Source organism: Macaca thibetana, chromosome 1 (genome assembly GCF_024542745.1).
Source record: "Macaca thibetana thibetana isolate TM-01 chromosome 1, ASM2454274v1, whole genome shotgun sequence".
Classification (NCBI taxonomy): Eukaryota; Metazoa; Chordata; class Mammalia; order Primates; family Cercopithecidae; genus Macaca; species Macaca thibetana.
In genome coordinates, this window is record NC_065578.1 from 31,803,995 (window position 1) to 31,818,968 (window position 14,974).

General features: G+C 45.3%; 3 protein-coding genes across 10 annotated transcripts in view; 2 read left to right on the forward strand and 1 right to left on the reverse strand.

Moving 5' to 3' along the window:
* YARS1 (tyrosyl-tRNA synthetase 1) overlaps positions 1-4,660 on the reverse strand; it is a 45,147-nt gene extending 40,487 nt beyond the window's left edge. The window contains exon 1 of one of the 2 annotated variants that reach the window (XM_050795238.1): positions 4,462-4,660. In XM_050795238.1, the coding sequence (XP_050651195.1) occupies positions 4,462-4,518 (57 nt within the window). In that variant the 5' untranslated portion in view covers positions 4,519-4,660. The remainder of the gene's footprint in view (positions 1-4,461) is intronic. The other variant, XM_050795249.1, reaches the window with a different exon arrangement.
* The window catches only part of HPCA (hippocalcin), an 83,359-nt gene continuing 72,371 nt past the window's right edge, over positions 3,987-14,974 (forward strand). The window contains exon 1 of the mRNA XM_050796414.1: positions 3,987-3,990. The gene's annotated coding sequence lies outside the window, so the exon portion shown is untranslated. The remainder of the gene's footprint in view (positions 3,991-14,974) is intronic.
* S100PBP (S100P binding protein) overlaps positions 4,798-14,974 on the forward strand; it is a 45,550-nt gene continuing 35,373 nt past the window's right edge. For 2 of the 7 annotated variants that reach the window (XM_050795749.1, XM_050795757.1), the window contains exons 1-2: positions 4,836-4,969; positions 13,964-14,080. The gene's annotated coding sequence lies outside the window, so the exon portion shown is untranslated. The other 5 variants (XM_050795730.1, XM_050795744.1, XM_050795724.1 and 2 more) reach the window with 5 other exon arrangements.

Consider the following 14,974-nt stretch of genomic DNA (forward strand, 5'->3'; position numbering starts at 1 on the left):
CAGGAGTTCGAGACCAGCCTGACCAACATGGCGAAACCCTGTCTCTACTAAACATACAAAAATTAGCAGAGCACGGTGGTAGGCGCTTGTAACCCCAGCTACTCAGGAGGCTGAGACAGGAGAATCGCTTGAACCTGGAAGGCGGAGGTTGTAGTGAGCCAATATTGCACCATTGCACTCCAGCCTGGGCAACAAGAACAAGACTATGTCTCAAAAAAAAAAAAAACAAACAAACAAACCTTGGCTTCCACAACCCTCCTTATCTTAACTCAGCTGACTTCAACTCTTCAGGCAGAGTTTAACTCTTTCAATCAATTGCCAATCAGGAAATCTTTGAATCCACCTATAACCTAGAACTCCCACCCCCTTTCTGGGCAAACCAATGTATACCTTACTTGTATTGATTTATGTTTTTGCCTGTAACTTCTGTCTCCCCAAAATGTATAAAACGAAACTGTAACCTAACCACCCTGGACACGTGTTCTCAGAACTTACTGAGGCTGTGTCAGGTGCCATGGTCTTTCTACTTAGCAAAATAAACCTCTAAATTCATTGAGACTTGTCTCAGATACTTTTTTTTTTTAAGATGGAGTCTCACTCTGACTCCGTCTCAAAAAAAAAAAAAAAAAGATGGAGTCTCACTCTGTCGCCCAGGCTGGAGCGCAGTGCTGTGATCTCTGCTCACTAGAACCTCCGCCTCCGGGGTTCAAGTGATTCTTCTGCCTCAGCTTCCAGAGTAGCTGATGTTACAGGCACACACCACCACACTCAGCTAATTGTTTGTATTTTTAGTAGAGATGGGGTTTCACCATGTTGGTCAAGTTGGTCTCAACTTCTGACCTCAAATGATCCACCTGCCTCAGCCTCCCAAAGTGCTGGGATTATAGGTGTGAGCCACCACACCTGGCCTCAGATACTTTTTGGTTTACATACCTCTAACTCACTCTCCTTCCTTTCATAGCCAATTTCTTGAAACAGTTGTCTCTTCTTTTGGTCTCCATTTCCTAATCTCCCATTCCAATTTGAATTCCATATCACATCACAAATAAACTTGCTAAGATCACAGAGGACCTTCATGTTGCTAAATTCAATGAGTATTTTTTAGTCCTCACTCCCTCCCAGAAGCACTCTCCTCTTTTGGTCTCCTTTATTTTATTCTCTTAGTTTTCCTCTTCTCTGCCTGCTTAGATTTCTTTGCAACTGTTCTTATTTTTCCTAGTCAATAAATATTAGCAATCCTTGGGGCTCTGGTCTTTTATCTTCTTACTCTACAGTCTCCTTAACTGATCCCCTTCAGTTGCTTCAGTTACTACTGTGAGCCAGTAACTCCCAAATCTCCTGCTCACGCCCATATACAGAACGGTGTTCTTGTTATCAATCCAATCATTCAAACTCAACGTGTTCAAAATAAAACTCATGCTCTTGACTTTACTTCACTCCCCAACCATCTTTTTCACTGATAGTTTCACTCCTAGTTCAGTAAATGGTACCATCATTTAGAGTTGTTCAAGGACTCCAAAACTGCTCTTCAACCCTCCTATTTCTCTCTGCCTCTACATCACCACCCAAATCCAGGCCCCATCAGATCACACCAGGATTACTGTAATATTCTCCTAACAGGTCTCCCAAATCTACTCTTACTCCCTCCAATCCATGTTCTTTTTTTTATTTTTTTGAGACGGAGTCTTGCTCTGTCACCCAAGCTGGAGGGCAGTGATGCAATCTTAAGTCACTGCAACCTCTGCTCCCGGGTTCAAACTATTCTCCTGCCTCAGTCTCCCAAGTAGCTGGAATTACAGGTGCCTGCCACCATGCCCAATAAATTTTTGTATTTTTAGTAGAGATGGGGTTTCACTATGTTGGTCAGGTTGGTCTTCAACTCCTGACCTCAAGTGATCTGCCCGCATGGGCCTCCCAAAGTGTTGGGATTACAGGCATGAGCCATTGTGCCTGGCCACTCCAATCCATGTTCTAAAAGGTAGCCAGAGATAGTCTTTAAAACTCAAAAACTTCTTTAAAACTCATTTTCCTTTTTGCAAACCTTTAATGATTTCTTTTTGTCCTATGACAGTATTGAAAAAATTCTAAGAGGCCAGTGTACCTCTGATAAGAGGCTGTAGTGTTTCCTCAAGTTACAGTTTTGGAGGCTGTTAGAAACTATGATAGACTGCTAGTTTGAATCATGTATTACCAGGACTTGTTAAAATCCTGTGCTCCAAGTCTTTTGGTAGCTGATCCCGCATGCTCAAGAGCACCCCAACTATGTGGACACTTGGAGGGTTCTCACCATCCAGGAAGATGTCACATTACTTAGCCTTTAAAACCTGAGTGAGGCCGGGTGCCATGGCTCACGCCTGTTAATCCCAGCACTTTGGGAAGCCAAGTTTGGCGGATAACTGGAGGTCAGGAATTTGAGACCAGCCTGGCTAACATGGTGAAACCCCGTCTCTACTAAAAATACAAAAATTAGCCCGGTGTGTTGGCACATATCTGTAATTCCAGCTACTCAGGAGGCTGAGGCAGGAGAATCGCTTGAGCCCGGGAGGTAGAGGTTGCAGTGAGCTAAGATTGTGCCATTGCACTCCAGCCTGGGCAACAAGAGCGAAACTCCGTTTCAAAAAAAAAAAAAAAAAAAAAAAAAAAAACCCAAAACGAAAAACCCAATTGAGTAAATTCTAATAGTTTTGTGTATTTTTAGTCTCCAACCAGCACTATTTTATGGAGAGAGAATAGGAAACAAAGAATCTAGCTAGGGGAAGCATGCAAAAACCTTTGGTTAAGACTAAGTTGTGAATGGAATAACCCAAATGTCCATCAACTGATGAACGGAAAAACAAAATGTATACCCATACATCAGAGTATCATTCAACTATAAAAAGGAATGACGTTAGGCCGGGCGCGGTGGCTCACGCCTGTAATCCCAGCACTTTGGAAGGCCGAAGCGGGTGGATCACGAGGTCAGGAGATGGAGACCATCCTGGCTAACACGGTGAAACCCCGTCTACTAAAAATACAAAACGTTAGCCGGGCGTGGTGGCTGGCGCCTGTAGTCCCAGCTACTCGGGAGGCTGAGGCAGGAGAATGGCGTGGACCCCAGCAGGCGGAGCTTGCAGTGAGCTGAGATCGCGCCACTGCACTCCAGCCTGGGCGACCGAGGAGACTCTGTCTCAAAAAAAAAAAACAAAACTAAAAAAGGAATGAGGTTCTGTTAGGTGCAAATACATGCATGAACTCTGAAAACATTATGCTAAGTGCAAAAAATCAGCCGCAACAAGACACATATTGTATGATTCTACTTACAGGAAATGCCCAGAATAGGCAAATACCTGGAGACAGAGAGTAGATTAGTGTTTCCCTAAGGCTAGGAGTAGTGGGTAATAGATAGTGTCTGCTAATGGGTGCAAGTTTTATTAGATTAGTGTGATGGTTGCACAACCTTGTGAACATACTAAAACCCACTGAATTGTACACTTTAAAAGGGTGAATTTTATAGTATGTGAATTACATCTCAAAAAAGAAAAAACAGAGCAGGCTGTGGCCCAACTGATGTATCACTGCTCTTTGAAGAAAGCACAATTTAAAATTGAACAGAATAAGGCCTGCAAGGCGCCCGTGACTTGGACCCTGCCTACCTCTCCTAAACAAATAAACAAATAAAATGTATAGCATGTAGAAATAACAACAGAAAAAAAAAGGCAGAGCAAGGGATGGGGCAGTTCTGGTGCCAGAGGGTTTGTTATTTAAATAAAGTGGTCGGAAATCATGCCTCCCTGATAAGGTGACAATAGAAGCCTGAAAAAGTTAAGGGAATAAGCAACACAAATATTTAAGTGCTTCCGCATAACTTTGCTCACTCCACTCCAGCTAAATTAGCCACAATTTCTGTTCCCTCCATCTGAAATGCTCTCCCTCGTCATTCTTCCATTCTTCCTCTGGTTAACTTCTACTCCCGTATTTCTTGGTAACAATCGGAACATATGAGGAGGGGGGATCCACTACCTTCAAGGCGCAGTTTAGAGGTCACTTCCTCAGGGAAGGCTTCCCTTCTCTTTTTCCTTTTAAAGCTCCCAGTATAGCATCTTCCAGTACTTACTTGAACCGTAATGGGTCATTTTTAACGTCTGATCCCCTTCAGACAAGCTCTGGCTTGACGTATCCCCAGCGACTAAGCTCCAGGTCTGGCACTTAATAGGGCGGTGGAGTGGGAGTCCTGGATTCAAAGCTTGGCTCCAACACAAGGTAACTGGACGGAAGAGATGAGCCCGCTGTGCTTTCTGTGGAACCCAGGTAAGGGCTGCTTGATTGACTGACCGACCAGCAGTGAGATCTACAGCCTCTCTCAGAGCTGCCCCAGCGCCGAGACCCTGGCCCCACATACTTAGAACCCCGTAATGGGGCTCAAAATCACTGAACCTCGGGCTCCTAGTCCCCAACGGCGCATTTCCGACCCCCAGGCCTGACCTGCAGGTTCCGGGTGATAAGGTGCAGTTTCTCTTCAGGGCTGGGAGCGTCCCCCATGGCTCCGCTACCCCTGCTTCCCCTGCTCAGCCCGGCACCACAGCCCCTTCCTGGGTCACCGTCGCCGCCGCGTACCGGGAACTGTCACGCGAGTCCAGCCAGGTTGCATCAGCTGGGCTCGGCGCTCCGCTTGCTCGGCCTGGACCCCTCCCCGCCCGGCAGTAGCTGGAAAAAGTGAGGAGCAGCGGCGAGTCGAGCAGGTCGATGAGACGGGAAAAGGTGGAGCCGGCGGGCACGGTAGGCGGTGCGGAGGGCGGGGCTGAAGCGCCTGCGCGGGGCACAACCCTCCTAGAGGCGGGACGGTTTCCTGCCAATCACTGCTGGTTTGCCCTCCCCTTGGCGTTGGCCCGGCTGACTCGGGGTGGGGGAGGTCGGGGAGGGGGCGATAAAATGGCGCAGGGGGCGGAGTGAGGCGCAGTCGTTCGCCCAGGCTTTGGCCCGGCTTCCGGAGGTGAAGAGCGGGAGGGAAGAGGGGGTCGGCGTTACCCGGCTTGGAGGGGGATGGGGGCGCCTGTTGCTTCTCCAGGGGGTTGCGCACGCCGTCCGCCCCTTGGAGGGATTGGGAGGCCCACGCCCTGCGGCGAGAAGCATTCTAGCTCCTGAGGTGATGGCGAGGGAATATCCCTGCCCCCCACCTCCAAGTCGGCAGGCGACAGATGCCCCTCACCCCGCTGAGGAAAAGGGAAGCTCCCTGGTCGTCTGAGAGTCGGGGAGCGCCGTCTGCAGTCCCTGCCCAGTGGGGGTGGGGGCCGCCTCTGTCCCGACCGGCTCGGCGGGAGGCTGTTGCTGGCGGGAAGATAGCCGCGGGCTTTTCTGCCGCGTCTCGCGGGTGGGGGCAGGAAGAGGACGGCCCACTCCCCGGGGAGATCTGAGGACGGTGGTTACCGGGAGAGGAGCGCAAAGCCCAGGCCTGCTGAGGGGGGCGGGTGTGCCCCTACTGGGGGAGGGGCGGGGAGAAAACCCTCGCTTCTCCCGCTTTCCGCCGGGAGGCGGGAATTCGCGGTGTCTCCGGAGGAGGGAGATGCAAAGGGCCTTCCTGGAGGGCGACACCGTCCCGGGCCGTTGCATTTGTGAGAGAGAGCCAAGGCAGTATCCTCCAAAGGTTGGGCCTGGGCCATCCTTTCTCCGGGTCCTCAAGGGCTGGAGGCGGCGTCACCAGTTACTTCTAGGGCAAGAGGGAAAGCAGCACCTCGGTGGGTCCTGGAAAGGTCCTAGAAGTGGTTGAATTGCCCACCGCCTGCCCTAACCTGATCTCCAGTGTTTTGTGTATTCATTAGGGACTCCAAGCTCTAGCAGACCTGCCTGAAGTGTTTTAAAGCACATTTTTTTTTTAAAAGAAACCTGTTGCTGCAGCTTAGCAAATCTGTTTTCTGTGCCCATGTGGGAGGAGAATCCTGGCACTCTCATCTAGTGAAATGTTACCTAAAGCAAAGATTTGCAGCCCTGGGTTGTTTTTTCCGTCCTGCGGTGTTTTTAGTTACTTCGAAGGAATTTGCAAAACTGTTACAGATAATTTGAGTTCATTTTCATTTTTTGTAAATGTTGTGTGTATTTTATGGAGTGATAAAGCTTGCTGAGTGCGTTTTGTGCTGTGTGCTTCCCATGTATTGCATTTGGGAAAGGTTGGAAATCAAAGGCCAGCGGGAGGTCTTGTCCATTGGAAATAATCTCTGCCCTTGGCTGTACCTGTCAGACCCTGCTTGGTAATGGTCTTGACTTTAGAGCTTGAAAGAGGATGTGGGTTTGCATCTGGTGTTGCAGTTTTAGTGGCCTCAATAAAGTAAGGCTTTGTGCTCGAAGGCAGTAGGTTTTCTGAGGTGAGATAAAAATAGAAAGGGAACCAGTTTCTGAGGTTGCAACCAGGAGGTTCGAGAACAGAGAGAGGGGGTGGTAAACTGAAATGTGAAGAAGGGGGTGGACAGGTGAGAGAGATGTGGAAGGACAGAATGGGGTCACAGAAAGGATGGGGTGTAGAGGAACTAAGAGATAGAATTAGGAGATCGGAAAAATACTCTTCCCTTAAAAATAAAGGGATATGGCCAGGCATGCTGGCTTACGCCTGTAATCCCAGCCCTTGGGGAGGCCGAGGCTGGAGGATTGCTTGAGGCCAGGAGTTCAAGACCCGACTGACCAACATAGCAAAACCCCATCTCTACTGAAAATACAAAAATTAGCTCAGCATGGTGGACGCCTGTAATCCCAGCTACTGGGAGGCTGACATATGAGAATCGCTTGAACCTGGGAGGCAGAGTTTGCAGTGAGCCCAGATCATGCCACTGCATTCCAGCCTGGGTGATTGAGTGAGACCCTGTCTCAAAAATAAAATTTTTTTTTTTTGTTTTGTTTTTTTAAATTTATTTATTATTATTATACTTTAAGTTGTAGGGTACATGTGCATAACGTGCAGGTTTGTTACATATGTATACTTGTGCCATGTTGCTGTGCTGCACAAAAATAAAAATTAAAATAAAATAAAAGGGATCCCCATATTTTAAGTGGAGGTTACCAGACAAGTGCCAAGAATGGTAGGCAGAGAAGTAAGCAAGCCATCTTTTGACAGAGAAGTAGTAAGTAAGGCTGTCTTTGGAATTTCACTGAAGAACTTCAGTTTTATCTGAGGATTTCCCCCCTTGCACATTCATTAAATACCAGGTTTTTTTGGTATAGAACTTTTAGGTTTATAGGACTTTCATAAGCATCCTCTTTTTTCTCATGATAATCTGTTTGAAGTTAACAGTATTTACCCCTTTTTAGATGTGTGTTCTCATCTGTGTTGAGGTTCAGAGATTTGAAGTGAATTGCTGAGGTCCAGCACCTCTGTAAAAGATAGTTCAGTGAACATTAATTTGCATAATTTGCCTGATATTTCAGATGTCTACCTAGTCTGGTCTTTAGTGACAATATGATTGAATGCTGGATTAAACTAGATGAGAGTAGAGTATATTAGATAATTTCAGGCAGGGTCTAGGGGAAGTTCCCTACCAGTTTAGCACTCTTTTTTCCTACCGTTCATATGCTTTTTTTTTTTTTTTTGAGATGGAGTCTCCCTCTGTCACCCAGGCAGGAGTGCAGTGGCGCGATCTCAGCTCACTGCAACCTCTGTCTCCTGTGTTCCAGCGATTCTGCTGCCTCAGCCTCCGTAGTGTCTGGGATTACAGTCATGCACCACACACCTGGCCAATTTTTGTATTTTTAGTAGAGACGGGGTTTCACCATGTTGGCCAGGCTGGTCTCGAACTCCTGACCTCAGGTTATCCGCCCACCTCGGCCTCCCAAAGTGCTAGGATTACAGGCGTGAGCCTCCACACCTGGCCTTATGCTTCTCTTAAGACACCAGGGGTCAGGGCAATGGTGGTGGGGTGAAATAATAACTATGGCCACCAGTTATTTATCTCTTATGTCATGCCTCTAGTGTGCTAAATTTATGTTCATGATCTTATTTAATTCTTGCCACAACCCTATCAGGTAGGTACTGTGATATTTGAGGACATTTGATACTTCACAGAGTATAATCATTGTATCTTTCCCATTGACTTCATAATTCTAAAATGTTTTTATTGTTTCAAGCATATCAAAAAGTATAGTGGCTGGATATGGTGGCTCAATGCCTGTAATCCTAGCACTTTGGAAAACCTATGCGGAAGAATTGCTCGACTCCAGGAGTTCCAGACCAGCCTGGGCAACATAATAAGACTATGTCTTTACAAAAAATAAAAATAAAAAATTAGCTGGGTATAGTGGCATGCATCTGTAGTCCCAGCAGCCCTGGGGTTTAAGGCTGCAGTGAGCTATGATCACGCCGCTGTTTTCCGCCTGACCAACAAACCTGAGACCCTGTATGAAAAAAATAACAATAATTTAACAGTATAAAAGTAACATAATAGTGAACATTATTTTTTATTTATTTATTTATTTTTTTTTTTGAGACGGAGTCTTGCTCTGTCACTCAGGCTGGAGTGCAGTCGCCGGATCTCAGCTCACTGCAAGCTCCGCCTCCTGGGTTTACGCCATTCTCCTGCCTCAGCCTCCCGAGTAGCTGGGACTACAGGCGCCCGCCACCTCGCCCGGCTAGTTTTTTGTATTTTTTTAGTAGAGACGGGGTTTCACCGTGTTAGCCGGGATCGTCTCTCGATCTCCTGACCTCGTGATCCGCCCGTCTCGGCCTCCCAAAGTGCTGGGATTACAGGCTTGAGCCACCGCGCCTGGCCAATAGTGAACATTATTACACCTACCATACTGCTTTATCTTAGGTTGCCATCTTTGTTTCAGGTCTCTTCTTGCTATTTTTTTTTCCTTATTTATTTATCGTCATGTAGCCTAAGATGAGATATTGTTTTCTTAAGAAATAAAACGTTGGTGGAGCGTGGTGGTTCACGCCTATAATCCCAGCACTTTGGAAGGCTGAGGTGGGCGGATCACAAGGTCAGGAGATCGAGACCATCCTGAACTCTGGCCTTTCATGCATATTATTATAATTTTGTGATAAATGTATCCATATATAATACCATACATAATACATGGTATTGTGATTTTTTTGTTGTTGTTTTTTGAGACTGACTCTTGCTGTGTTGCCCAGGCTGGAGTGCAGTGGCGTGATCTAGGCTCACTACACCCTCTGTCTCCCAGGTTCAAGCAGTTCCCCTGCCTCAGCCTCCTGAGTAGCTGGGATTATAGGCTCACGCCACCAAGCCCAGCTAATTTTTGTATTTTTAGTAGAGATGGGATTTCACCATGTTGGTCCAGATGATCTCGAACTCCTGACCTCGTGATCCACCCTCCTTGACCTCCCAAAGTGCTAGGATTACAGGTGTGAGCCACCACGCCTGGCCTGTTTCTTTTTTCTTTTATTTTGAGATAGCGTTTCACTCTGTCACCCAGGCTGGAGTGTAGTGGTGCGATCTTTGCCCATTGCAACCTCCACCTCCTGGGTTTCAGCGATTCTCCCGCCTCAGCCTTCTGAATAGCTGGGACTACAGGCCCATGCCACTATGTCCAGCTAAATTTTCTTTGTAGTTTTAGTAGAAATGGGGTTCCGCCATGTTGGTCAGGCTGGTCTCGAACTCCTGGCCTTAAGTGATCTGCCTAACTTAGCCTCCCAAAGTGCTGGGATTACAGGCATAAGCCATCTAGCGTATTGTTTCTTTAATAAAGTAATTGCAGGGGGAAAAGATCTGAAATCTTTAGATTAAAATACACATAAGACATTATCAGCCGGCCGGGCGCGGTGGCTCAAGCCTGTAATCCCAGCACTTTGGGAGGCCGAGACGGGCGGATCATGAGGTCAGGAGATCGAGACCATCCTGGCTAACACGGTGAAACCCCGTCTCTACTAAAAATACAAGAAAATTAGCCGGGCAAGGTGGCGGGCGCCTGTAGTCCCAGCTACTCGGGAGGCTGAGGCAGGAGAATGGCGTGAACCCGGGGGAGCGGAGCTTGCAGTGAGCCGAGATCGCGCCACTGCACTCCAGCCTGGGGCACAGAGCAAGACTCCGCGTCAAAAAAAAAAAAAAAAAAAGGCAGTATCAGCCAGTCACATTGTATGGACCTTATTTGGATAGTGATTATTTTTTAGCCTTAAAAAAAATATGACATAAGATAATTGGAAATCTGAACTGTATATTTTATGATAAGGGGTTCTTGTTATTTACAGATGAAATGATATAATGCCTGGGATTTGCTTCAAAATAATCTGGTAAAGGTGGGAAGTGGATGGGGCAAGATTAGCTGTGAGTTGATAGTCGTTGGGGTTGAGTGATGGGTATGTGGGGTTCATTATACTATTGTGTTACTTATGTATATGTTTTACATTCTTCATAATAAATAATTTTGAAAATGAGGAAATGGCTGGGCGCGGTGGCTCACGCCTGTAATCCCAGCACTTTGGGAGGCCGGCGCGGGCGGATCACGAGGTCAGGAGATCGAGACCATCCTGGCTAACACAGTGAAACCCCGTCTCTACTAAAAATACAAAAATTAGCCAGGCATGGTGGTGGGCACCTGCAGTCCCAGCTACTTGGGAGGCTGAGGCAGGAGAATGGCCTGAACCCAGGAGGTGGAGCTTGCAGTGAGCCGAGATCACACCACTGCACTCCAGCCTGGGCGACAGAGCTAGACTCCGTCTCAAAAAAAAAAAAAAGGAAATAGCATCAGAAAGAGAATGATTTGTAAAAATTAAAATTATCTCCTCCTCTCTCTCTCTATACTATATATATGGTGTTGTTTTGTATGCTTTTGTTCCCAGATCTGTTGGAACATAAGCTCAGAAAAGCCCATCTTTTTGCATCTGGATGTCATGTCGTGTAGGAATTTATTATTGCAATGGTTATGAAAGATATTGGTCCTATTAAGGTGGCTTAAAATATTTTTTCCAAGAGACCAAAAACCCTCTTTAGTCTTTACTCTTGCACAGTTTGTTATAGATTGTACTGAATTTCGAAGGCCTGAGTTTGGATTCTAGCTCTGCCATTTGCTGACCAATCCTGTGCAAGTCTGTCACAGACGTAGTGGGAAAAACATTGCATTTGGAATTAGACCTGGGTTTCAATCCCTGTTCTAACATTATTAGCTATATGTACTTGGTTAAGTTACTTCACACTTCTGAATTTTAATTTCCCAAGAGGGAAAATCTATTGAACTCTCCATTTGGCCAACCAAGGGCTTGAACTAGACATTTTGTAAGGAGTCAGAATTGGGGGCAGTGGCTCAGAAAGGGCATCTAAGAAATGTCGCTGCTTGGCCGGGCGCGGTGGCTCACGCCTGTAATCCCAGCACTTTGGGAGGCCGAGATGGGCGGATCACGAGGTCAGGAGATCGAGACCATCCTGACTAACACGGTGAAACCCCGTCTCTACTAAAAAAATACAAAAACTAGCCGGGCGCGGTGGCGGGTGCCTGTAGTCCCAGCCACACGGGAGGCTGAGGCAGGAGAATGGCGTGAACCCGGGAGGCGGAGCTTGCAGTGAGTGGAGATTGCGCCACCGCGCTCCAGCCTGGGCGACAGAGGGAGACTCTGTCTCCAAAAAAAAAAAAAAAAAAAAAAAAAGAAATGTTGCTGCTTAACCCCAGTGCCTGTGATACCTGTGCCTGACAACCATAAACTTTTTTAAGTCAAAGAACGTTTTCCAAAAGTAAACTTTTTTTCTAACTGCTTCCTAAAGAAATAAAATAAATAAAATAACTCAGTCACTAATGCAGAGAAATTACTTTTCATAGAGGCAGCTTCTTCAACACCTAGAACTCTCACAATTGCTGGAATACAGTATTGGTAAAATAAAATAAGTTTTAGCAGCTCTGAGTTTAAATACAACAGAAAATGATTTATTTGATAAGATTAACTTTACAGAGTTGTGTTGAGAGGTTAAATTAAAGAGTTACAGAATGTGTCTCAGAGCACCTGTTTTATAATAGGTACTTAATATTTATTTTTCTCCCGTTTCATTTCTGATATGAGTACGTTTAATAGGATATGAGTACGTTTAACTAGGTCCCTTCTGGTTCTAAAATTCTGTAATTTTAGAAAGGGAGGGCCCTTCTCTTTCTCTAGTACTTCACTGTCCATACCATTTTATATTATCTCATATTGGTGCTTAATTTTCAGTGTTATTTCCCTAGCAAGATTATACATTACATATTATACATTATGAGAGTGGGAGCTATATCTTGATTTCTTGGAAATCATAAAGAGACATATCATGCAGCTTGTGCTGTGTGATGATTGTACCTCAAAAAAAATCTTCTAAAAGAATGCGTGAACTAGGCTGGGTGCGGTGGCTCACGCCTATAATCGCAAGTACTTTGGGAGGCTGAGCGGGTGGATCACAAGGTCAGGAGATCGAGACCATCTCTACTAAAAATACAACAGATTAGCTGGGTGTGGTGGCGAGCGCCTGTAGTCTCAGCTACTTGGGAGGCTGAGGCAGGAGAATGGCATGAACTCGGGAGGCCGAGCTTGCAGTGAGCCGAGATTGTGCCACTGCACTCTAGCCTGGGCAACAGAGTGAGGCTCCGTCTCAGAAAAAAAAAAAGAATGCATGAACTAAAGTTAAAACTCAGGGTGTGGCGTGGAGGGTCAAGGAGTAGGGGAAATTTTACAGTTAACAAGGCTACAAATACTTTTCCAAATTATTGAGTTCAGTATTTAAGCATTTCTTATACTTCTCAGATATGTGAAATACTAGCATTTTATCACCTTTCCCATCTGGAAAATAATTATAGATTAGGTCTATCATTAGCTGTTTAAAAACTAGGTTTTTTTTTTTGTTTTTTTTGTTTTGTTTTGTTTTTTTTGAGACGGAGTCTCGCTCTGTCGCCCGGGCTGGAGTGCAGTGGCCGGATCTCAGCTCACTGCAAGCTCCGCCTCCCGGATTTACGCCATTCTCCTGCCTCAGCCTCCCGAGTAGCTGGGACTACAGGTGCCCGCCAACTCACCCGGATAGTTTTTTGTATTTTTTAGTAGAGATGGGGTTTCACCGTGTTAGCCAGGATGGTCTCGAACTCCTGAGCTCGTGATCCACCCGTCTCGGCCTCCCAAAGTGCTGGGATTACAGGCTTGAGCCACCGCACCCGGCTAAAAACTAGGTTTTAATTGTACAACTAACTATTCAAGTAGAAAAGTAAAATGATACAAAATCTGACCTTGACCTACCTTTATGGTCCCTACAAGTTATAGTAGTCATCAATTTTTGTTTGTATCTTTTTTTTATTTTTCTTTTGAGACAGGGCCTTGCTGTGTCACCCTGACTGGAGTGCAGCAGCACAATGACTGCTGTCTGCAGCCTCAACCGCCCATCCTCAAGTGATCCTCTCACCTCAGCCCCATGAGTAGCTGGAACTACAGGCATGTGCCCCCATGCCCAGCCAATTTTTCTGTTTTTTTGTAGAGACAGCATTTCACTTGTTGCCCAGGCCTGTGTTTGTATCTTTAATGACCTTTTTTTTTTTTTTTTTTTTTTTGGCTTTTTTTCTATATATATATTTAAAGAATTGTGTGTGTGAGATCATGATTAAGTTTTAGATTTTGGTGGAAACTTAGACATTGCCTAGCACTCTTTTTCCATCCCTTTCCCATTTTGTAAATGAGGAAACAAGTCTAAATGGTCAAGTGGCATACCCAAGTTATTGGAGCTGGCTAGTGATACAACCAGGACTACACCCCAGGTCTTTGGACTCCCACACCAGTATTCATCCTACTAAAGTAGATGATAGTCTTAAAAAAGTACAAATTGTTGGGAGGAACAAAACTAGTTCTCTTAGTTGCATAATTTTTTTTTCTTTGAAGATTTTTTTCTTTGGTGTTCTTGACTCAGAAAATCCAACTTTCTGGTATTACAAAAAAATCAAGATTAAAATTAATACATCGAGCACCTTAAAGCATAATACAGTTGACTTTGTAATTAGCAGAGTTGAAAGTGATGAGAAGATCCTCTAATTTTCTTTTTGCCTGCAGGAAGGTGGGAGTCAATCATTTTGACAAGTCTCCTGAAAGGAACAGCTAGCAGGAACTGAAACCTTTTTCCATTTGGTCTCGTGGCAAAGGCAGAGACTGCTCCAGCAGCTCCACACAGTATGGAAGACAGTTATTTACCTTCTTGTGTTCTTGAATTTTGTTTTATTTCAAAAGTAATACATATTTGTTTTGTGTTAAAGTGTAAACTGAATATTCAGACATTTTACATAATATACATTTATTTTGTTTGTATGTTGTAGATATCATTCCATGATAGTACATACAGGTCTACTTCATTGTGTTTTTAAATAATTGAAAAGTACTCCATAGCACAAACGTACCATGATTTACTGAACAGTTCTCTTGGTAATGGACATTTAGATTGCCTCCAGGATTTGGCTACTTTGAACATCCATGTATATATATATGAAGGACAGATTTCTAGAAGTGAAATTGCCAGGTCAAATGGTATAGTCAAATTACTCTGCACAAAATACCATACTGACTTAATGCTTTTACTGATAGTGTGTGAATGCTTGTTTCTCCACATCCTCACCAATCCAGATTATCATGGCATCTTAATTATTGCCATTTTGATAGGCAAAAAGTATCTCATTGTTCTAACATGTATTTCCATGTTTCTGCTAAGGTTAAATATCTTAAAATTATTTCTTGGCCAGGCGCGGTGGCTCAAGCCTGTAATCCCAGCACTTTGGGAGGCCGAGACGGGCAGATCAGGAGGTCAGGAGATCGAGACCATCCTGGATAACCTGGTGAAACCCCGTCTCTACTAAAAAATACAAAAAACTAGCCGGGTGATTTGGTGGGCGCCTGTAGTCCCTGCTACTCGGGAGGCTGAGGCAGGAGAATGGCGTAAACCCGGGAGGCGCAGCTTGCAGTGAGCTGAGATCCGGCCACTGCACTCCAGCCTGGGTGACAGCGTGAGACTCCGTCTCAAAAAAAAAAAAAAAAAAAAATTATTTCTTATGCTACAAGTCACAGTGCAAAGAT